This window comes from Eptesicus fuscus, chromosome 20 (genome assembly GCF_027574615.1).
Source record: "Eptesicus fuscus isolate TK198812 chromosome 20, DD_ASM_mEF_20220401, whole genome shotgun sequence".
Taxonomy (NCBI): Eukaryota; Metazoa; Chordata; class Mammalia; order Chiroptera; family Vespertilionidae; genus Eptesicus; species Eptesicus fuscus.
Genome location: NC_072492.1, coordinates 34,418,359 through 34,443,733, shown reverse-complemented (window position 1 = coordinate 34,443,733; position 25,375 = coordinate 34,418,359). Strand labels below are relative to the sequence as shown.

Genomic DNA, 25,375 nt, shown 5'->3' with positions numbered 1-25,375 from the left:
AAGTTGTTAATCAACATTTTAAGGAGGAAAAAATAAATTAATGAGGAATAAAGGAAGGCCATCCCATCTATAAAGAAAGCAAGAATGCCCTAGTTTTGTCATTATTCAAGCTTGATGGTTGACTTAATGTTTAATGAATATTATGGTTCTCTTCTGATTTTATCTAATTCATACGTGGTGATGTGAACAAATAAGCAATGCATCCTTGTGTCGATAAAAAATTGATAGTCTATGATGCCATGATATACAAATTATTTTAAATGTTCTATTAGCAACTCATCCAATACATTTTAACAAAAAGTGAGGGGGAAGGAATGGCTATGCAATCTTCCCAGAAAGAATCTGATGCTAAGTTTGTTTGATCCTGGGTATTCTTTTTGGCCTTTCTGTATGTGATTCCTGTTTGTAGGTTATTGGAAGCAAGAAAGATGGAATTAGCTGGTTCTCTGGGAGTTAGCTAGATACACTGAACTCAAGTAAGTTTCCCTTCTTAAGTCACTTTCTTCGATCAAGTGCCCTGTGAACCTGTCTCCCATTCCAGTTCTTATCACTCTGTAGTATAACTGCCAAAGTTCTTAAATATCTTCCCAACCCGACGACAAGGTCCTTTGGGAAGAGCTATGCATTGCTGAGACATGGTGGGAACGCAATACTTACTGAGTGAATCAATGTTTTTCACCTAAAAACTGCAAGATAAAGCCTCGTCGTCAGCTGGGCCTAATCAACTTGTGAACCAATGGAGAAGACAAGTAAGACAGAAGGTTTTAATATGCATGTTTACCTTTTACTGAACAGGTATCATGAGACAGAGCCTTTCCTGAACAATGCCTACATAGTTCATCTTCAGATATGACTGGGAGACTGCATTACCCCATTTCTCCAAAATCTACAGAGGAATTTCCACATGTTCTAAGACCTAAGTCTTACTGTTTTTTAAAAATCTGTTTTCATTTAAGAAGAAAGCATATAAAACTACTACATTCTATTTCCTTACATCTCTATCACTAAAAACAGCTGATTTTTCCTTTTTTAAAAAAAATAAATACTGGCTAGCAATAAAATTCTGAAAATAGAGATTCATGATGGAAATTGACTCAAACTAAACCATAGCAAGGCTATTAGGAAAATATGGTGTCTAGGTGCTAGCTATTTAATTTGGCTCACAATTTAAACTAAGAGTATTTTTAAAAACATATTTGTATTGATTTCATGGAGGAAGGAAGAGGGAGAGAGAGAGACAGAAATATCAATGATGAAAGATTGAGCGGCAACTGGGGATTGAGCTGGCAACCCAAGCATATGCCCTTAACCAGAATCGAACCGGGACCCTTCAGTCCGTAGGCCAATGCTCTCTCCACTGAGCCAAACCAGGTAGGGCTAAGAGTATTTTTTAAATTAAATATATTACAATTTTACTCACTTCAAAGCTTCCTCAAATTTATGGATTTTCTTTTGAGTATCTTCTTTTTCTTTATCAAGTTCACTCTGCAAGTCGTGAACCTGCCATGATAAGACGTGGCACATGTATCAGAAGACAAAGAAAGTTTGCTCAAATGAGAAATACAAACAATGACACAGCAATCTTAAGTCCATTTTTAACATAAAGTTAGATTTAGCTATTTCAAAATAGAAATTGGACTAACCATTATCATTTAGCATAAAATTATTTTAATACTCTATTTCCAACACCATTTTTCTGATCAAAGTTAGCAACTGTTTGAGTCTCCCTGCATGTGGATTTCCTGTGAAATAAACTGACATGTAAAACACTCCAAAAGGGAGGAATAACTTGAATTTTCTAAACAGTTACATATTAGCCAAAGGAAAGGAATCTCATAAGATTCAGGAGAACGCAGGTAAGAATGTGTCTGTACTCCCAAACCCACACAGGTGGTGACGAAACGGTCTTTACAGGTGATGATGAAACAGTCTTTGCTGCTGGGAATGATTCCTATAACTATTTACTGAGTTTGGGAGGAAGTCCCCACCATGAGTATCTGTTTCCTAAATGTGGCATCCTTTGAGGAGGTGGGTTGGCAGCATGAGTAATAATAACAAATGAAAATTTTGCTTCAGAGAAAATTCTTCATATGCAGATGTAGATAGGCATACCCAATGTGGACGTAAATGGATCTAAAAATAGGAGAAGGAAACTCTGGTACAGCTGGAGGGAGCAGGAGGAGTAAATAGCAGCCATGGTTCCCCATATACATAGCCATTGAGGGTGCAGAGCAACTAGTAGAAAAGAAAACTCAAGTCACTTAGAGGGGTGCAGATGCCAGCCAGCTACACAACTGCTACCAGCCCAGGTGAGGCTGAACGTGCAACTGCTGGGTAAGGGGATAGGAGAGGGATGACAAGAACAAAACCAACAAAACACACACACACACACACACACACACACACACACACACACACACACAAACACCTTCCCAAACTCTGAATCAGTGCTAGCCAAAAGTCCCTGTAGTTGGCTATTTATAATAGTTTGGATAGAGATCTAGTTAACTCAAAAATCCTATATTCTTTGACCCATTTTGGCTTTTCTCCTACTCATTCTTGAAGAGTATCATCTGTTAAGATCTGGTGCTTTACAACAACAGCTTCTATTATGTCTCCCAGTGTGGCCTCCTCCTCAGAGCTGTGGTTAAAATCCACTTCCCAGGAAGTCCCCAGGAGGGTTTGGGGGTTTCTACTGAGGAGGAGTTTTTCTTCACACCACAGCCTGCTTCTCCCTGTCCTCTGAACAATACATTACGTACATGGGAAACTAACAAGGAGCCGCTATCGGAGTCTCTGATGAGTCACTGTTATTTTACACGCTGGAATTGTGCCTCCAATATGCTGGGCTAGGAGGGGTTTCCCCTGCATTGGCTGTTCAATTGTTTTCTGGGACTCAGAACTCTGTATGAAAGCATAATTGAGACTTACTCGTTTAAGTGAAAACTTCAAAAAATTAATCATTTTTGAGAAAACTCAATCTAAAATTATAAGGTGATTATGAGTACAAGTTCTGAGTCAGACTGCACGGGTTTGTCCCCACACCTCCACAAGTTACTCAACACACTGTGCCTCAGCTGCCTCGTCTGAGAAATGGGGACAACAGGGAGTATATTGAAATTGTGATGAGTTAATGTTACTCCATGTAAAGCTCTTAGAACACTAAGAACATAAATGTTGAGAAAATGCTCAGCAAGTGTTAAAAATTATCACCTTCTTAGATTAAATATTCTATACACAAACATTTTCTTGAAAACTCAAGGTCATTATGAATACCCAAAATCACAGTATTCCCCAATCCAGTGATTCCCTTAGATCAGTGGTCGGCAAACTCATTAGTCAACAGAGTGGCAAACCGCTGCTCGCGAGCCGCATGTGGCTCGCAAGCCACAGTTTTCCGACCACTGCCTTAGATGGACTCTCTGCCCTTTCAGAAAATGGCCCCTGAATTGCTAAGAATTCTGAATTCTTGCAAGTGCTTTTTATCATTCACAATTCACTCTTAACTTCTGTCAGTGTTCAGTGGCCACTTCCTGATGCGTGGCCCATGCCCTAACTCAAGCACCTTGATCTCATCTATGCTTCTATTAGAGCTGCTTCCATGGCAGGAACGGACCTATCGGAATGGAAGAAGGAGAGCCTTCCCTCTGAGTCATATATACATGTGTCAAAGCACAGGCTTCTGAGCTGGGGTTCCTTAAAGCTAGAAGCTGTTTCTCATTTATTTTATATCCCCAGCACTCAGCACAACCAATACCTGGCTCTCACTAGAATAGCCAACAAAGGCTGTTCTGGGTTTGTTTGTTTGTTTGCTTGTTCTTAATTTAATATATTTGCATCATATACTTAAGGGCCATTTTGGGATAAATTTCTAGCCTTTACCCATGTCTCAGATAGTTGTGGGTAATAGAGATAATGCTGTCCTTTTTAATGTACTAATAGCAGTGAAGAATAAGGCTTGAATTAATTTGCTTGTAACCCTTCCCCCACTATTCATTGTTAATATCCAAAATGAATTTTAATAATTTAAATAATGAAAACCAAACCACTAAGTTAAGGATACAGCATATATTCTCAAACATGAGATTGTTCTAAGTAATTTGTTTTAAATAATTTCAGATTTAAATAGCCATAAACACATTTACCAAATGTATATTTTACTCCCTTCCACCCTAAGAATTTAAGGCTGCAGGAAGTGAGTACCTGCGTATATGAGAAAGGGATTCTGCTGCATATAAGGAAACAGATGAACTGTGGCAGATGTCACAGCACAGCAAAGGGCACAAAGCTGCCCCCACACATCGACTAGCAGAGTCCCTCCACTGCTCCTTTTCATTGCTCCAACCTCTACTCCCCAACATGAAAAATAGGTTCTGGGCTGCAGGGCTTCTAGAAATCATTTGACTGCACAAATTCATTTCTAAACACTTCACTCAAGGCACATGTCCTTGTAAAGAAAATCAGGCCAGTAGTAGTTAGAAAATACTATACAATTTATTATGTGTAAAGTTGTGGGAATCTTAAATTATTTTAACCTAATTAAAAGAAGTATATATGCACACTAAACGCTGGAATAACTATTTTTCATAGTTTTGAACTCCATCAGACTGTATATTTCACTTGTTAGAGAGTCACATCAGAATTATTATAAGTAGATATTTCCATTCTAGCACATTCTGGAATGTCCATGCTTAACATCTGCCTCATGAACTTCTCTAGGTAAACACCACCATCTCTTACTCTCTGGTGCCTGTTTGGAAAACAAGCAATGGGTTATTTGTCGGAGACAGGTGTTTCCTTGCTAGTAAAATCATTTAGCCTCACCATTTCCTGACTTAACAGATTAGGACACTTCATCAAACAATGACATTTCGTTTTACTACCTATTATTTGTTTGATGTTCAAAGATCTTAAGAGCAGGGGATAGCCACCAGAGATCAATAAAGAGCTTGAGATAATGTGTGTGCTTAAATTAGGGACGACATCGGATGCCGTGTCTCTTACCTCAAAGACAAGCTACTCTCTCGTGCTGCTTTCTCGTTGGCATGAGGAAATAGTGTCATTCAGATGGCATTTCCTCCTCCTGCACAGATACTCAGAACGGAGTTTTATACCCAAAGTTATTGGCTGCGCACACCTGTCCCACCTGTAACACTGTCTAGCAAACAAAAGCCCTACACATCCCACTTCACTCTCCAGTTACACAGTCCAGGGCTACAGAAGATTTATGTCAGCTCTTTGAGCATCAGAAGGGATATTCCCTGAGGGGGGTGCAAGACATCAAATCTTCAAGGGCTGAGATCACAGCAGGTTTAATAAACACAGAAGAACAGATGTCAATTTAAAAGGGAGAGATTACGGAATTAATTGAAAAACAGAGGGACATGCTGAGCAACATTTTCTCTTCTAATATAAGTAATGTGGGAACATATGCAAGATGCATAAATAAGCTTATTTTTCTTTCAGAGGTCGCCATTGTTCTAAACATGTCTTATTTACACGTAAAACAATTAATTCACTTTAATTAGTCCCGTTATAAAAAGCTAGGCCAGTTGATACCGTGTGGAAAGGGGGAGCTGTAGCGAGGATGCCTGATGGAAAGGGTTCGGCCTGCTGCCTGCAGTGAATGAGAACAGGAATGCTTGGAAGGTTACTACAAAGGATGACCTGGGCTCTCTCATGCTGTTTCTTGTTTGTGTCCATCAGGCAGAGGGGCTGATCCGTAACTTTAGTTCACCTAGCACCGTGGTCGGCAAACTGCAGCTCGCGAGCCACATGCGGCTCTTTGGCTCCTTGAGTGTGGCTCTTCCACAAAATACCACGTCCTGGGCAAGTCTATTTTGAAGAAGTGGCGTTAGAAGAAGTTTAAGTTTAAAAAATCTGGCTCCCAAAAGAAATTTCAATCATTGTACTATTGATATTTGGCTCTGTTGACTAATGAGTTTGCCGACCACTGACCTAGCGGGTGAGATAGACACCAAGCAAAGGTGGTGGTAGGAGAAAGACTCTGGCTCTATCTATCTAACAGCTCTCAGTAGGACTTACAGGGGTTTGGGATAGGAATACATTCTTTTAAAATGAGTTAGTGTGCCCTTTTTCTGGCTCCCAGCCCGCTCTCTATCTCACAGGTACATAGATACCATCTCTCAGGAAGAGCCAGAGTGGGAGGCTAGGAGCAAGAGGCCAGGAAGGTGTTCCTTAAAGCACGGGAAGCCAGCTATCTGCCCAGAGAATGAACAATGGACTAAAAAGCACACCCAGAGGATGTGGTTCCTTCTACATGGGGAGTGAGTCTTCTCAGAATGCACGCCTTCTTTTGGTAAGTAAAATATGTATGAAGCTGCATGGCTCAACAGCAGAAATGGAAAAATTCTACATTTTACTGAAAGCAGTATTTCCCTCTCCTGTTCAGATGCCATTTTGTAGACATAAAGCACATTTAAGATCTTGCATTGAGTTGTATTCAAACTGCAGCAAGAAAGAAAAAAAAATCTTCAGCAATAAGAAAATTTATTATAATTTTAAAGAGCACATATTCAGACCAATACATGTCCATGGAAATATATACTTTTCCAAATGACAGAAACATTCTTCTTCCTAGACAGTAAGCTCCTGGAGAACAGAGTCTATGCCTAATCCTCTACCCTCTCCCAGTCCCTAGTATGATATTCACCAATGAGAGCATTGAATGAATATCTGTTGAGTGACTATATGGGTACATAAGATGTGACATTACAGTTTTTAAAGAATCTTGTGCTATAAAATCTGTTTAATTTTCATTTGTATGTATTTTTAATTAGTTGAAGGGTTGGCCTTTTTTGCATTTTCTATTATGTATTTTACAAATAGTTTAATTTGGTATATGTTAGAACAGTAAATCATTACAAAAGCAGCAACAAAATCTTTGCTATTTCAACTACCCTTTTACTTTCTATGTTATATAGCAAACAAGAAATTCAAAACTGAAGTTAGCCTAGCTGGTGTGGCTCAGTGGTTGAGTGTCAGACCATGAACCAAGAGGTCACGGTTCGATTCCTGGTCAGAGTACATGCCTGGGTTGTAGGCTCAATCCCCACAAAAGGGAATGCAGGACACAGCTGCTCAATGTTTCTCTCTCATGTACTTATGTTTCCATCTCTCTATCCCTCTCCCTACCTCTCTCTAAAATCAATAAAAAATGTATTTTTTAAAAACCAAAGTTAAGTCACAAACTTAATTCTGCTCTTTATTGCTGAAGATGTTAATAGTATGTCAAAGAACCCCAGTTATTACTGATGACAAGGATACCAGCTTATTTCAGGAGAAATATTCACTATTCTAATTGACAAGAAATAATCACTAATCAACTTTTTGGTAGATAACTCTTTTATTGTTTTATATTCTTTGGTTAAATATTTAGAGTTCTTAGTATATGTGTGATACAACAAAATACAAAATGACTCCCATCAACTGTATCACATTTTTTAAGTGATAGAAAATATAATTTTAGTCCTAACCGGTTTGGCTCAGTGGACAGAGTGTCGGCCTGTGGACTCAAGGGTCCCAGGTTCAATTCCGGTCAAGGGCATGTACCTTGGTTGCGGGCACATACCAAGTAGGGAGTGTGCAGGAGGCAGCTGATGGATGTTTCTCTCTCATCGATGTTTCTAACTCTCTATCCCTCTCCCTTCCTCTCTGTAAAAAATCAATAAAATATATTTTTTAAAAAGAAAACATAATTTTACTCTTTGCTCATTAAATTATACAAGTGGTATTTTAAAGTTGATATAACTAGTAATAGAAATGAAGCTGTTTATAAACATAAAAAAGCAAAATTTGATTACTGACTAGCTGAAATAAACTTAGAATAAATTATTCTTTAAGAGCTAGAATGCATGTCTTTCTAAAAATCAACCTTCATTCTTAATTGCTTCATTTTCTATTTCAAATGTAGCTTCCCACAAAATATATTACCTTTTTTTCATAGGTGCGCTTTAAATTACTTTTCTCCATTTGAAACTCATTTTCTTGATCCTGTGAATGATAAATATTTATTTTTGTTATACTTCAAATTGCTACTAGAATTAATAAAATTAGTAATCTAATGAAATAAATAAATCTACTTGATGACAAACGTTGAGTTTCACATATTAGTAAGAGCATCCTACCAGTCCAATTTTCTAAACAGAAATATGATTAGCTTTATATTAGAGGTCATAAAATCTTAGTTATCTAAAGATATTACTACTCTTAAAAGTACATACTTTATAGAAGAGAAGCTTTCTGACCCTTAGGATTAGGAGATTACCTATAATGACCAATTGAATTAGTACAGAAATAATAAACTTGAAGTTATACTATATACTAGTTCCTGGCATTTTTTGACCATGAAGGGGAAAAGAAAAATTTCATAGGAGAGGGAGAGGGAGAGAGGGAGAGTGGGAGGGAGGGAGAGGGAGAGAGAAGGGGAAGGGGAGGGGGAGAGGGAGAGGGAGAGGAAAAGGGAGAGGGAGAGGAAGAGAGGAAGCATGAGAATTGGCAGATAACGCAAAGGGAGAAAATTATTCTTAGTACCTAGAGGGTATTATGCTAAGTGAAATAAGTCAGAGAAAGACAAATACCATATGATTTCACTTACATGCAAAATCTAAAAAACAAAACAAATGAACTAAAAGAAAACAGAAAGACTCATAAATACAGGAAACAAATTAGTAGTTACCAAAGGGGAACGGGGATGGGGAATGGACAAAATAGATGAAGAGAAGGGAATTAAGAGGCACCACAAACTTTCAATTATCCTATATAATAAAAACCTAATATACAAATTGTTCCCTCGGGTGGTCGTTCGACCAGGAGTTCAACCGGGAGACCGGGAGTTTGACCGCTTGCTATGACATATGCTGACCACCAGGGGGCAGCACAGAACTTGGTGGGCGTTGGCGACACAGTGCTGGCAGCAGGTGGCAATGGAGGCACTGCCAGCCCCAATGGGCCCCGACAACAGTGGGACCATGGCGGGATGGTGGAGCAGGTGCCAGGCCAAGACAGGGTGCCAGGGGGCGCTGCGGGCCTGAGAGGCTGGGGGCTGGAGCTGGGGCTGTAAGGCTGGGGACACAAGCTGGGGTCCAATCTCTGTAGGACACCCCGAGGGACCCTACCCATGCACAAATTCGGGCACCGGGCCTCTTGTAAAATAAATAAGTCATGGAGATGTAATGTACAGTATAGGGAATACAGTCAATACTCTATATATATAAAAGCCTAAGCAACCATTCGACCCTTCGACCATTCAACCAGTAGCTATGATGCGCACTGACCACCAGGGGACAGACACTCAATGCACAGGCATGGAAACATGGAACAGACTGATGAATCTCAGAAGGAAAGGGAGTAGGAGGAGGGAAGGAAGAGATTAACCAAAGATCTTATATGCATACTAGAGGCCCGGTGCACTGTGCACCAGTGGGGGTCCCTCGGCCTGGTCTGCGGGGATTGCTGAAACTGGCAGTCCGACATCCCCCAAGGGGTCCCGGATTATGAGAGGGCACAGGCCAGGCCGAGGGACCCCACTGGTGCATGAATTTGTGCACCAGGCCTCTAGTAGTGTATAACTGCATGGTGACAGATGGTAAGTAGACTTATGGTAGGAATCATCTCCTAATGTATCTAAATATCAAAACACTATGATGTATACCTGGAACTAATAAGATATTGTATATCAATTATATGTAAATACATATATAAATAAAATATATTTAAATAAAATTTATTTTTAAATTTAATTTCAAAAGAAAGATTCAAATGAAAATTATTGTTCTTTATTTTCTATGTCCCATTAGCTAGCATCTATTTTTGTTAAAAGAAGATAAATAAGATGAAAAAAAATGATACAATGTGCAATAAAAGACTCAGAAATAGCTACTTACATTTTTAAGGAGTTTTTTAAAACTCTTATTTGTACATATAAATCAAGAAAAAGGAAAGTGAGGGTGGAGGGAGTCAATGGGAGGTAAAAGGAGCACATCTGTAATACTTTCAATAATGAAGTTGAAAGTGAGTATTAGCCATTGTTCTGTGAACAAATACAAGGCCCACCTGTAGTTGTTGCTTTCTTTGAAGTTCTGATTCCTGTAACTGCAGTTTTAATTGGCAGATGTTCTGTTCTAATTCTTTAATTGTACCAGAGGCCTAGAAGGATTTTAAGAATAAAAATAAAAAAATTGTACCATCTCACAATTTCTAGTTGAATAAATTTATCTTTTCCACCTTGAAGGTTCACTCAAAATTAAAATGATCTACCAAAGGACTTGTATGCATACATATAAGCCTAACCAATGGACATAGACAACAGGGGGGTGAGGGCATGAGTGGGGGGGATGGGAAGGTAATGGGGGAATAAGGACACATATGTAACACCTTAATCAATAAAGAAATTTTAAAAAATTAAAATGATCTGTAAATCTGAATTTAAAATGTTTTTTAAAAATTAAAAAAATTCATCTTTTAAAGTAAAAATATATATTAAATTCTGTTTAGTATTTAAAGTTACGTAAATATAATAGTAATGAAGAAATCGTTGGTTTTACAGAAAACTAGTTTTACAGAAAACTTTTCAAATTTTAAAACCAAGTCCACTGGAACATTCAATTCATGAAATACCACATAACTGACTACTTGAAAATTGTAGCTTTGGGATTCTCTTTGCAGAGAGTGTCAATTCTCAGACACAACATGTGTGAGTGCCAGCGGGGTATCTGTAGGCTCACACGTGTGCATAAGATGTTAAGAAAACTAAAGCATAACCAAGATGTCAAAATAATAATAATGCATATATTCACCCGAAAAATGTATTATTAACAGAAGTGAGCATTTCTTCTCAGATTTTTATGTTTTCTTTTATAAAAATGTAGGTACAAGGATTAGCTTATTATGGCAGAATACAGTTTATTAAATATTATGTCATGTTATATATTAGACATTTAGTATTTAGTATTTTAAATGCCAATAAATATTACTTTAGTAATTTCAAGAATAAAGCAAAGGAGAGATTAATTTCCAATGCTAAATAGCTTCTACATGGTTACCTATGGCTGCAGGCTGAGTAAAGCTACTTTGTATGATATATACATATAAATTACTTTCTATGTAATATACCAGCATATATATAATACCTTAGAAGCTGAAAGTGCGTGTTCCTTTTTCAGAAAGTTTATATCAGCATCATACTTGTTTTGTAATAGCTTCACGCTTTGCTCATAATCGTTCATAAGATGATCTTTCTCTTTATGCAATGTATTGCGCCTAAAAATAATAACAGAATAAAATATACTCCCAATATATTTGAAATCAATTCCTAGAATGGAATTTTTAGTCAACCAAATCCAAATGTATTATCTTTCAGTACACCAAATAATTATCTACATTTTTATAAACTTTTTTATGCTTCTTATGTTAAGTGGGACTTTAAAAAAATAAACAAATGGCAGTGTTTAGGTTAGAAACCTCCCAAGGTTAATGTACAAGGTGATTAATTTTGGCATATACTTTACAGAGTTGATATCAGTACTTTACAGCCACACCTGGGAGATATCTGACTTCAGACAATACCTTGCCTTTACTTCTTGCAACTCACTACATGTTATCTGGTAACATCTCTCAAGTTCCAATTTTTCTTGAATTAATTTCTGCTTCTGTAAGTTACTGTTCTCTGCTTCTCCAGTCAGCTGCTGGACACGGGACTCCAGTTCTTTGACCATCTGGTTCTAAAAGAATAGGTCATTGTTAAAAAAGCCTCTGACTGACTTTGTAACACTTCAGTATCTTTGAGTAGCCTGAAGAAAATATATACCCTATTAGAGATAAGAATACAGAAAACAAATGTATCATAATTATATCATAAAAAATTAAACCAACCTCTAAGTTAACCAAGTCTTTAAAAAATGCTTTCTACCATAAAGATCATGATGTTTATATGTTTTTAGCCATTCATTCATTCATTCATTCAACCAATTTTACTGAAGTCCCTATCCTCAGGAAGGTTACATCTTCTTCATGCAACTTAAGAAGTTTATATTGAGCACCTAGCAGTGTTTTTGCTCATTTGAAGTTTTAGAAACTTTTTTTAATTATAAAAGCAATGTAATAATATTTTTAAAAGGTAATTCATAGCCCAAATATTTTAATATAGGAGTTATGTGATACATGTATTATCATATAAGTGTATAGGAATATTTTTAGACAGTTGCAATGTTAGTGAACATAATTTTCTTGTTTTATTTTTACTTACTATTTTATCAAAGGCACTTCATTTTTCCAGTCTTCAAAATTATCACATTATTAAAATCATTTCCCTATTATTTGATATTTGTTATTTTGAATTTTTCATCTTTATAGAACTAAATACAGGTGTTTATGACTATGTACTCCATGTAAAATTAGGATAAGCAAGCATTAACTAAAACTGATTTTTTTATTGAAGTATAATTGATACTCTATTCTATTTATTTCAGGAATACATCACAGTGATTCAATATTTATATACATTACAAAATATTAACTATTTTCATTTAACAATTGCATTTCCAGTAAGTGTGAGTAGTTAGAAAAGGTTAGGATGATGTTCCAATCAGTATTATTTTCATACTCTAAGATAAACATTTAAGTAAAGTTTAAGCATTACGTAATATTATGATCCCAACTTTCTTCATTACGATATGAATTAGGCACATAATTTAAATTTTGGTGCAATAGCTTCCAAATCCGAGAAATTATATCTAACTTAAAAACATGATATATAAATTTGTTCTTAAAATACATACAATTCCTAGCTCAGAGCCCGACACATATCTGATGCTCAGATTTCTTCTCTGTACACTCCATTCATTCTGCCTTTCCTAACGATCCCTCTGCTTGAGGGCTCCTTTCAAAAGATGGTGTCAATTTCCAAACATACATTCTAACTCTCCATGTTTCCTAAATATATTGTCTTATACAAAATAAAGACGGCACAAAGGAAATTTTTAAAAATTAAAACATACTGTCAAGGGAAAGCCTATAGACATATATGAAATACCTTAAGGACAACAACATTTGGTCAAAATAACCTTTTTAAAATTGAATACCAAGAACAAAGAGATATAAAAATAGTGGAGGCCTCAAAATGGGGTAATAAATTATTCAGAAAATATTTCAGGCTGTGACAGACAGTGTAGAAGGGGAGTACAGGGTAAGTAACAACAGAATCAGAGAAGGAGCAGCAACTATACAGTCAGTGACGAACATTACCTTGGGCACAGGGACTGTGTTCCCACACTGTGAACTCAAAGGTAGCACTCGGTAGACTAGGTTGGAGTTCTTGAGTGGACATGGCTTGTAAGCAGTAGTTAAAATTGGCATTAGATTAGTAATTCAAGTTCTTGGTTATGGGAAAATGGGACAAATATCATTTGTGAGATCTGAAACAAGAAGAGACAGGGAGAGCTACTGGAAGGTTACCGGGAGAGTCCCGGAATGCGGCAACAATGGCCTGGACGCAAGTGGTAGCTGTGGAAACAGAAGGGAAAGAGCAGATCCAAGAAAATGTTAGGAGAAACAAACAACGTGATTAAGTAAAATACTAAGTGAAGGAAATGAGAAGTGGCAAAAATAATAGATTTTCCAGGTTCAAAACCTAATATGCCAAGAGAATTGGCACATTGAGAATTAAGAGAAAGTTTAGAAAAGGGTATTATTTTTTTGTAGGAAATATAGACATGATTTTCAAGAAGTAATAGGAATTGTAAAATATCTGACAGGCCTTCAGTTATACAACCAATAGATAAATTAAGAAATGTAGGCGTTTTACATACAAACTTGGTTTAAAATCTTGTAAGAGTCAAAAATTAGAAAGGGTTAGTATTTGGCAACTACCGAGAATCCAAAGTTCAACTTCTATGGCAAAATTACCAATACATTTTATCTTATTTCATAAACTTCTTCTTGAAATATGACATACATACAAAAAGATGCACAAATCTTCACTATGTATTTTTATAATTTTTTATAAATTGAAAACAGCCTTGAGTCACTACAAGATGTAAACATCACCAGCTGCTCTGAAGTCTGATTGGTCATTGTCTACACAAGGTAGCCATTATTCTGACTTCGATCACAAAAAAGTAACTTTGTCTCTTGTTGAACTTTCTGTAAATGAAATCCGAGTATGGACTCTTTTGGGTCAGGCTTCATCATGCTCATTATATGTCTGTGAGATTCATCCATGTCATAGTGAATAGCAGTAATTTAAACTTTTCAAGGCTATATACAGTAGTCCATTGTGCAAATAACCTAAAATCACTTATCCATTTTATTGATGGGTTATTTTCAGTGTTTGGCTGTTAAAACTAATGTTGCCAGGGACACTTCCATACATGTTTTATGGTACATACATGCACTTATTTATTTTGGTTGTACTTCCTGTAGTGAAATTGCTGAGTCATGATTAATTTGAAAACTATGTTCATGCAAAAGCCTGCATGTAAATGTTTAGAAAAGCTTTATCCATAATTTCAAAACACTGGACACAACCAAGATGTACCTCTTCAACAGGTAAATGGATAAACAAACTATGGTATATCGTATAATTGAATATTATTCAGCAATAAAAAAAATGAGCTATCAAGCCACAAAAGACATCAAGAAATCATAAATGTATAATTGCTTAATGAAAGAAGCCAGTCCAAAAAGTCTACATACTGTATTATTCCAATCATATGACATTTTGCAAAATATGAAACTATACAGTCAGTACAAAAGATCAGTGGTTGCCAGGAATTCTAGAGAGAGGGGCAAGGGATAAACAGGGTGAAACACTGGTGACTTTTAGAACATTAAAAATATTATATATGATACTATAATCATGGATGTATGACAAGATGTATTTGTCAAAACTTATAGAATTTTAAGTATTAAAAGAATCTTATTTTGTGCAAATAAAAAAAAATTTGGAGTTTGGGGGATCCAAGGAAGAAATATACACTGTGATAAGACAATCCAGTTATATTAAAAGTATATGGGGAAAAAAACCTCATTGAAGGAATGGGGGAAAGGTGATGACCTAAGCAGTTTTGAAATGAGTGGAGTCTTTAAGAACAAAGGCAAAAGGAAGTGTCCATAACACTGTACTCTAGTTCAGCAGTCACCAACTGGTGGTCCACAGCCACTGGTGGTCCGTGAGGTCCGAAAGGTTGGTGACCACTGCTCTAGTTGACCAAGGTGGTTCCCATGAGAGTACGGTTAACAACTCTGACACTGGCATACACATGTACTGGAACTGAACAATTACGTAAATGGATGAAAGGCGGTGGAAGCCAAGTTTCCACAATTGGATTGAGAATTTACATATGCACAAAGGGAGAAGGCTGGAATAATTCATGTGGTAATGGAGGAGAGTTATATAAATCAGTAAGAAATTATGTTTAATTTAATGTAGATACAGATGGTTACACAGAACTGGTTACAGATATGCATAGACACATAGGTTAGTAATTCACATATACTCCCTTGCTTGGTCTGGTTAGAGGGCATTAAAAAATGTCACCCCAGCAGTAATGAGCATACCTACTACACAGATCTTAGTTTCTAATACCATTCTCCATACGATCCCCATCAATGGGGGTATGTCAAAGGGGTACAAGAGCCTAACGAAAGAGTTCTCAATGTCCAAAACTGGAACAATTTGAGCAGCAAAATAAAGTAGTATTGCATTATAATCCAGAGTATAAAATAAAAAATATCCATGTGTTTATACTGATACAAACAAATGACTGAACAAATGGGAGAGAAGAGACAAATCTCCTATGTAGAAAGACTCCAAATAACTTACTTAGAAACTTCACCCCTAAGTATGGAAAGTAAAATCCCCCACTTGTTAAGCATGGGCTGCACACAGGAATTTCCTTCCAAAGAATACAATATGGAAAAGTAGGGAGTAACTTTACAGTGTAAGGTCTAACCAATACTACTTCAGCCAGGTGATCAAGGATAAATAATATAACAGTGTAAGTCATTAACAGTATGTACCCTTGATACGATGTGATGAGATGAGCACTTAACCTTGTGATCTTACTGCCTCAACCCATAACCCCAGTGTAATCATGAGAAAAACATGAGACAAAATCCAACAGAGGGGCATTCTATAATCGACCAGTACTCCTCAAATTGTCACAGTCATGAAAACAGGGAAAGCTGAGGAACTGTGTCAACCTAAGAAGACATGAACACTAATGTGATATCCTGCACAAGATCCAATAAAAGGAAAAAAAACAAAAACATTTAGTAAAAACTAAAAAAAAAACAAAAAAAAAAAACTGAATAAACTATGGACTTTATCCATCTTGATGGATTTATTGTAACAAATGTACCAAAATAATGCCAGATGTTTCTACGAGGAGGAATTGGGTGTGAAGTATATAGGAACTCTCTGTACTACCTTCTCAAATGTTCTGTAGATCTAAAAACTGCTCTACAAAACAAAGTCTATCTTTAAAATGGTCACCCTATTCAAAATGATGAATTGCCGCTATTAGCGTGTTCTTCTTTCTAAATATGAGGTTGAGAGAAGAAATGAGGTGACAACTATAAAATGACAAAGTCTAGCTATATCAGACAGTAGATTAGTTACTCTACAGATTACTGATGTCACTACTAACAATAATAGTTAAGAATGATTAACAAAATATTTCAGGTGCCGAAGGCCTTTTGACACTTTCTAAGGTGGAAATTTAAATGGGAAAAGAGAGCTCATCTTTATTTTCACTGCCTTACCTGGCCTTCAGCACATCCCTTCAGTATATCTAATCAACAAACCAAGGCATCATTAGCAATATCTATGACAAATAATCACAGATATTTGTATAGTCCATTCCAGTGTTAGGTAATTACTAAATATTGTTTATTCTCAGCACTATTCACAGATTCCAAGAGTTAACAGGCCCACTACTAAATCTTGATATATATACTGCATTCATTTAGAAGCACCTCTAGTGCGCTATCATAACTTTTATTAACATTTTGACAACTATAACAATATAATTTCTTTTCTTTGTAATATTATCTATTTTATGAAATTTAAAAGTATTATTCTGGGAAGGGCTGAATCGATTTCACACAACTGCCAGCGGGACCCATGAAATAGAAAAAGAGAACTCTCCTAAGCAAGCCAAAATAAGTCTCAATGAAGCCCCACCACAGACTTTCATGCGTCCAAGCCTGAGAGAGGTAAAGCCTGATGTTTTCCAGCCTTCACCTCCCCAAGTATCTAATAACTCTGCTACAATTTTCATATTTATAGTTCTAATATTGTTTTTAAAATCCATTGTTTACATGTTTAACTATGACTTTTGCACAAGAGAATCCCTGCCAATACCCAAAGTCATAAATCTAATAACCTATACAGTGTCTGCTTACAACAAACAAAACACAACAAAAGAAGAAAAAAGCCTGGACGAATCACAAAACCCAGAACCTAATTCTCAGTGACAGTCTCTTCTTTCATCCGAAGCCTGGCCTTGAACTCCACCTTGTTTAATTATTAACCAGGAGCTGCTCAGCAAGAGCTGTCTAGTCTTGATGATTCCTAAATGTGATCCTGCTGACAGACTCTGTCCGTTTTCCTCTATATTTATTATTATCTAATGACAAGGTCTGAATGCTCATTTTGAAATTCAACTTTCATTAAAAATAGTGAAGTTTTTCTGACAGTGACCTCTTGGCTCCAAAGTGTCACTTTTCTTTACATCCCAACTTCATAAAAATTAAAAATGCCACTGTGAAAGGCATCACTCTCTTCCTATTGTTTAATAAATAATATATAACAATGCAGTAAGTATTTTAGGCAATCACATATTCCACAAATTACAACTCTACTGGTAATGTTACTTAATATATTTAACTCACATTTGTTGAAAATTTAGGATGTTAAGATGACAAATACATATTTCAGATATAAATTTGGTTTTTGTTCATGACTTTGAATATCATCATTATGCTGATTATTCAGAAAATAAATTCTTGATATTTTCCCCCAATAGACCTGCTCTACCTTCAGCCTTGTCCTAGACCTGTTCTACCTTCAGCTTTGTCCATCTCACCGACCTGCATCACCATTTGCCAGTCCTCACCTCCAGGTGGGCACCTAGGTCCAAGCCACCACCTCCCTTGCCTGGACGACTATGGCAGCCTCCTAATTGGTCTCCCTGTCCCACTGTGGACCCTGCTTCCCACTTTTTAACTCTGTGGGACAGATCCTAGAGCTGATCTCAGGGTCTCTGAGAGATGCCTGGGAAACTGACTCTTGATCAGATTCCACAGCTTTCAGTTCAAGGACATACTTGGACCAGCCTAGCTGTGGTACAGAAGGACTGAGTTCATGCCTAGGACACAGCTCTGCCACCCCACAGGTAGTGTTATGTGTTAGGAACAAGGCTGATGAGGCACACTTGCCTTGGATGTGAGGCGCCCTGGTCTGTGCCATGAGCCTACCTGTTCCAGGCCTGTGTGCCTCAGGAAGTCAGCTGGGCTTCTAAAAGTCTGGTGACACTCTCTCCCTCCCTCAGACTGCTCCTCTGCCACTAGGTGCTCTGTGAGGAGGCTCTTCAGGGACCCTGCATCCTCCCTGATGTCTCTGCTGTGTGTGTGACCTCCTTCTGTGTCCGAACAGGAAGGCAACTTTGGGAGTTTACCCATGTGATAACTGTGTCTAGTCCTTTAATCAAGATGAAGCTACTGAGATCTGTCTTAAAGTGATCACTCTACTCCTATCTCCCCATCTTCTTTCCTTTGTACTAGTATTAAATATTTTCAGAAAAACAAGTCTTCAGTTTAAAAAGAATAAAACAAACAAATAGAATGAAAGAAAAAAAATATCTCTAGGCGGAAAGTCAGTGAAAAAACAAGAAGAAAAATTTGTAAAGCTTTTTGGGGGTTAAGTGAAGCGGGGCATCAAAGGATCCAGAGTGAAATCCACAGCCACTTTAAGAGCCTGTCCACTGTCACTCGTCAGTCTGTGTCTACGGAAAGTGAAGGGATTTCTCCTGATTCTGTATCTCCCTTACAGCACACATCAGGGAAGCAGGGCACATGGAGGAGAGAGAGGAGTGTCTAACAATGGCAGGCAGAGAAAAAGGACTTGCCGTGGCCTGGGTCTGTGCCGTGTACTCGCCCTCCATCCTACGCAGCCGGGCGTTGGTGTCCTCCAGCAGCTCCTGGATGCTCTCCGTGTGCCGCTTCTGAAGGTCAAACTTCTCCCTCTCCATCTCTGCCACCGCGCTGTGCAGCTGCACAGGAGACAAAACAGGGCTCTCATCACTGCTACAGAGAAGACTAGTTTGCAATTCAGAAAACATGTTTTCCTATATGTTTCTACTTACATGGTGTCCCAAACAATAAAAGGTATGAAAGTCATAAACGTTATAGTAAGGTAACCTATAAAGAGCATGATTAAGAAATTACTTTTTTCTTTACTTTCCTAAATTGGAGATTTTAATGGATCAACAAATATTAAGGGAATTATCTATTTCTGGTAGCAACAGTAAATAAATAAACAAATAATACACTATCTCAGCTAAACATCACTAGGGTTAGCCTGAATCACACAGAAATCTTTACAATATTATTATTGATCAGGAATATTATGTCACTGTCTGTAGTTTTATATTATCTGCATGAAATTTTGCACAAGAGTAATGTTAAAGTCTTTATCCTTCACCCTACCCCCAACAGGACACTATTTTTATCCATTCCATAACCTACACAAAAGTGGACACAAAGATGACATTATAAATCAAATAGAGAAAGAATCTTTAAGAACTGTACACCCTATGTCCTTATGTATACAGGTCTTTCTTTACAAAGATTATACTCTAAATATCTATGGAACTAATGGACAGCTTCCAAAGGGAATTGAAAGTCTGTGCTCATGGCCTGTGGGCAATCCTTCCCTTATCTGAACGGAAGTGGAATTCAGAGTGTAGCTCCCGTCTCCTGCATCCAACCCCAGGCTCACTTGGTAAAGTTTGAAAGGTCCATTTGATTTCCCATTTATGAACAAGAGACAGAACAAGGATATGACAGATGCATGTAAGTTCCTATTTGACTAGGAAGATGTTGAATGAACAGAGAAACCCTGAGAGATGATGGAAACCAGAGGCAGCATGCAGGCAATAATTATGCTAATTATTGGTAAGGGTCTCAAGAACATTTCCTCTAGTTTCTAGCTGGACAAGAAGAGGATGGCTCAGTAATAGCCACACAGAAGACCCTTAGGTTTCAGAAATTTAACACATGCAGTTTTGACTCTTTATAAGTGGTTCCCCAAATCCCTGCTTTGTTGTATTTGTATCTTTACCAAAGTCTACATTTTAAACTGATGTCAGTCACTTAGCTGGTCCATGAATGTAGCCACACCCACGGCACCTAAATTTCAGTGCTGCTTCGCAGCTGTAGGTTGACGGGCATGGTCATTCTGATAAAGGACTCTGAATAAGTCACTTAGAACTTGGTGGTTATATTTATGTTGCAGTGGTTTCTTCATGTTTATGGTCTCTCAAAGGTCCTAGGACATATGCCTTCTGACTATCAAAAATCCACTGTATTTAGTAGCCCATTAATGCAGAGTGATTTTTTAGGTGTACCCCACAATGCTTAATAACACGTATGTGCCTACTGAAGTTGACAGGGTGTCTCTAAGTCTTCAAAACAAGCCCAGAGAATTTACAGTTGAGTCTGCAAGGGTAAAAATGACACTGGCAAATACAAGTATGCTATAACTTAGCTCATTCACTTAAGGATCAAACAGGTGTACCTGGTCTAATACTCTGACTTTCTGTATATTTTGTGAATATCCATTATTTTTATAATTAAATGTTACTTTGAATTTTCTATTACTATTTTATTTTATGTAGCTTACCTTTTTTTCCCAGTCATTATTCAGAAATTCTGTACTTTGCTCACATATCTTTTTCAGCTCTGAAATCTGGTTTTCTTTACTCTCTCTGATAACTTGACAGTCACGTATAAGGGTCTGAACTGTCAAAAATGATAAAACACAGTTAAACCAATTCTACCTATCACATAAGAGCTTGATGATAAAAAATATATATAGTGCACCAGTTAGATAATTCCATTTTTTACCAATCTTCTCAATTCTGTCTTGTAAAATATCTTATTCTTTCCTCTCTTTTTCTCCATTTGTGCCACCAGTCTTGGTTGAACCCATCATTACTCACCTCCTAGACGGCTTTGACAGTGTACTGGCCTCAGGTTCACTCCCTCCATTGGGCCCTACTCACTCCTAGTCTCAATTCCAGCACCACCACCTTTATGAACCTTCCCCACCCACACTCCTCATCTTGCAGGACAGAAGGAAACTCCTCTGTGTGCCCAAGGAACCACATCTATTTCTCCATTAAGTCACTTATTACATTATATGTTATAAAGGTTTCCTTGCCTATGTCCTGAGGAGAAAGGTATTTAAACCTTCTATCTACAGAACATAACAGTGCTGCAGGCAAGTGCTCAAAAACATGTGTCCTGACTAAGTAAAGGAACCCACTGTCTCACTCCACTCCTGCTGCTAGGAGCTTTAAAATCTTTGCCAAGGTTTACATTACTAAAATAAAATATGCTTTAATTATATAAAATATTCCCCTTATAAATCACTTTTTAAAAATTTCTTTTAAAAATCTTTTAAAAATGATTTAAACTGTCACTGATTTAAGCAAAAATTTACTTATTATATTATGTCATCTGGATGGTAAAATAAGTTCAGCTGTATGTTTGCTTAAATGTGGCATTTTCTTAGCTTACTGAATATGTTCTTTCTTACTTCAAGACAATAAAATTTAATTCTGTAACTATGTGTGGTGACAGATGTTAACTTGACTTATTGTGGTGATCATTTCACAATATATGCAGATATCAAATCACCGGGTTGTATAGCTGAAGCTAATATAATGTATGTCAATTATTCCTCAAAAAAAGATAGCAACATTTTCAAAAACATTTACATAGAAATTTCTTTCACTTTTATATCTCAACTATGTAACAAATGAGGGAAGAAAGAGAAGAATTCAAATTAACCTAATATTAGTCCTTAGCACCTATAACATATTACTTCACAATTCCAAAATTAAACTAAGATCTATTTGCAATTCAAAAGCCTTAAAAAGTATTATTTTTAAACCTTTGGCATATTTAAATTTCCTGGTTTAAATCAGGGTAAAAAACAAAAAACCTATAAATAAATTTAAAATATTTTTGTAGTCACTGATATTTGGAGAAAGAACCTGAACTAATTTCTAAATAAAATTTAAGGCTGGGAATAAACCTAAAAATAACCTATTTCGTTAGGTAATTTATATGTGTAAGTGCCATCCTAAATTTTAAGGGCAGCATCAGTCTCTCAGATATATTCAAGCCTGGTGATGGTTACAGAGCGAGTAAGTTCCATATGGAAACCCTTAAATGTAAACCTTCTCTCCTCTTTCCTCTTATTCATCACCTGTATCTTATCATTCACCAAATTCTTCAAAGTTTCTTCTTCAATCCCTTTCTCAGTATTTCCACTTCCATCCTTCAGATATTCTGAGTCCTTATCACCTTATACACAAAATTACAGAAGCATGGAAGTATAAACTCCCGGAGGTGGAAGGAACTTCATGCATTATTTATTCCAACCTTGCCATTTATAATGAGTAAGCCAAGGCCAAAGACTTCCCAATGCCATATTAGCAGACCCTGAATAGGAGCCTGGGATTGGAGCCTGGTTTCTAGTACAATGAGATATTTTCTCTCTCTCTCTCTCTCTCTCTCTCTCTCTCTCTCTCTCTCTCTCTCTCTCTCTCTCTCTCTCTCTCCCCTCCCTCCCTTCCTCCTTCCCTCCCTCCCTCCCTCTCTCTCCATTCTACTTCTGACTACTATAATAGACTGGGAATTGGACTCACCAAGGCTGCTCCTACTGAAACTCGAGGTCCTAAAACTCCCCTCTCAAAAATATTCTCTGCCACCACAGTATCTACAAGATAAACTTGAAACTTCTAAATCTAAAATTCATGGTCATGCCTAAGTCATGCCAAGTCACCTACTTTATATTTTTCAATCTATCTCTTAATGTACAGGATACCCACTCTTGCTAAGTGGTTTTGCAGCATCCTTCCAAAACTTAGCAATATCAGCATTCCTATTGCAGCACGTGGAAATTTTTAAAGTTCTTTTCCACAAAAATGTTTTCAACATGGTCTCTAAGGGCTGCCTGTTGCACTTAGACGTTTTGACCTATAATCACAGTCAATTTAACACTTGATCACATGCTTTCTTTTTCTTCTTAATGAAAGTGTGAATGGGGAATACTTTTTAAATGCTTGTTCTGTCAATCACAATACTAGCACATACTACCCTGCATCAATAGATACTTAATGTAATGAATGTCATTAGACCAAGAGGAATGATTTCCCTAGACTGCTTTGTGAAAGCCAGTAAATTCTAATTCTATGACTCACTTATGGCAGCCCAATAAGGAGGCAGAGTTAAGAAAGGGAAGTAGCAGTGACAGACTCTTCCAATTCATTAACCAACAACTAACACACACACACACACACACACACACACACACACACACAGAAGAGAGAGAGAGAGAGAGAGAGAGAGAGAGAGAGAGAGAGAGAGAGAGAGAAAGAGAGATTTCCCTATTCATATGAAAGCTCTCATAAACACATCCAATGATGGAAGTCCACACAAACATTGCCATCTCACACTACAGAAGGTCAGAAGGAAAATTTTACTTTATATAACCACTAAGATAAAACAGAAATATTAAGATTTATTTAAGAATACTACATCACCTTTCTTTTCAAGTTTTCTAACGGTCTCCTCCGTTTCATTTTGTTTCGTTTTGTATAAAGTTTTCAATTCTTCTATTTCACTGTTCTTTCTTTCTAAAATCTGCAAATGAATTTTAAATGTTTTAGTATGCTATGTTGTTTGACATACAGAACACATAATTTTTTAAATGAGCACAATGTTTTTTGCAAGTCTATCTCAACTAATCCCATAAAAGATGTAAAAATTATATTTCAGTGCATTGAGAAAATAGTAAATATGCTAGAATTAATGATTACTGAAAGAGATGTGCTATCTGCTTTGAAATTTCATGTATCAATCTTTAAGGAGACTATAAATAATAAATTAGGTGATTCTCTAAAATATAACTCGGAGATTAAACTGTCATAAAGTAGCAGGGAGAAGCCATCACAACGTGACACCTGGGGACAGTACAACTCCCCCCTTCCCCCGCACCCCCACACTGGAAGAGGGCACCTCCAGATGAGCAAAGCTCGAAATTGTCCCGCTGGTGTCCTAGCATTTCCATGCACAACAAGAACCCCCAGATGCATGGGAAGATGAGAAGTAATAAGCTTCCTTTATATCTAGCTCTGCTATTGTGAATCAGAAAAATCATCCCAAAATATGTCAAAATTGCATGAATATTTTACATCATGAACTGATATTGTGTCAGAAGTTTTAAAATTTGACAAAATTTAATCATGATTGTTATATACTTCTAAATACATCTATACTAAACACACACACACACACACACACACACAGAAATAATAAAAATGTAGGAAAATTAGCAAGCTGAGATAAAAAAAAATATGTGTGCTAACCAAATGGGGAAAAAATTGAGGCAGGTGTATAATCAGCTAAAAAAAAAAAACACAGAAAGTTTATTCACCAATATCTAATCAACTTTTTCTTAGTGCATTTCACTTTACCTTTCATTGTTTTAGTCCCAGAGGTAAGAATGGTTGGTAAATAAGAAAAGGAACTAGTTTGATCCTAACATCCGTAAAGAAACAAAAAAAGGAAAAGAATTGAGGCAAATAGATAAAACACTCTGAATTTTGTTCCGCCCCAATTCCTGACACTTAGGAAATGCCATTCAAGCAAAAACTGATGAATATACTTCCAAATAGGGTATAAGGTCAAGGACTGTATATTTTACCTGGCATTTCAAACTAGTTGCATTTTCACACAGAATTTATTTAAAAAGAGAAATTCTTGTAAAGGACTTTATTATTAAAAGTTTTTCTTAGAATAGATCTGTGTAACAGACACACCAAGAAGCCTATTTCAAACTCTATTACCATGATGTTTCCAAATACATTTTTATAATCCTTTATCTTATATAGCAACTAGAGGCCTGGTGCACGAAATTCGTGCACAGGTGTGTGTGTGTGTGTGTGTGTGTGTGTGTGTGTGTGTCCCTCAGCCCAGCCTGCACCCTTTCCAATCTGGGACCACTCAAGGAATGTCCAATTGCCCATTTAGGTCTGATTCCACAACAGGCAGTTGAACATCC

At 36.9% G+C, this 25,375-nt stretch overlaps 2 protein-coding genes across 2 annotated transcripts in view; both read right to left on the bottom strand.

Moving 5' to 3' along the window:
• The window catches only part of LOC103293243 (centrosomal protein of 112 kDa), a 253,196-nt gene extending 239,729 nt beyond the window's left edge, over window positions 1-13,467 (bottom strand). The window contains exons 1-6 of the mRNA XM_054709260.1: window positions 13,264-13,467; window positions 11,587-11,741; window positions 11,151-11,280; window positions 10,075-10,167; window positions 7,954-8,013; window positions 1,421-1,500 (exon numbers count right to left, since the gene is read on the bottom strand). Of these exons, the coding sequence (XP_054565235.1) occupies window positions 1,421-1,500; window positions 7,954-8,013; window positions 10,075-10,167; window positions 11,151-11,280; window positions 11,587-11,741; window positions 13,264-13,374 (629 nt within the window). The 5' untranslated portion in view covers window positions 13,375-13,467. The remainder of the gene's footprint in view (window positions 1-1,420; window positions 1,501-7,953; window positions 8,014-10,074; window positions 10,168-11,150; window positions 11,281-11,586; window positions 11,742-13,263) is intronic.
• Window positions 13,468-20,982: 7,515 nt separating this feature from the next.
• LOC129147417 (centrosomal protein of 112 kDa-like) overlaps window positions 20,983-25,375 on the bottom strand; it is a 61,394-nt gene continuing 57,001 nt past the window's right edge. Inside the window, exons 6-7 of the mRNA XM_054709418.1 lie at window positions 23,856-23,955; window positions 20,983-21,037 (exon numbers count right to left, since the gene is read on the bottom strand). Coding sequence (XP_054565393.1) covers window positions 21,024-21,037; window positions 23,856-23,955 — 114 coding nt within the window. The 3' untranslated portion in view covers window positions 20,983-21,023. The remainder of the gene's footprint in view (window positions 21,038-23,855; window positions 23,956-25,375) is intronic.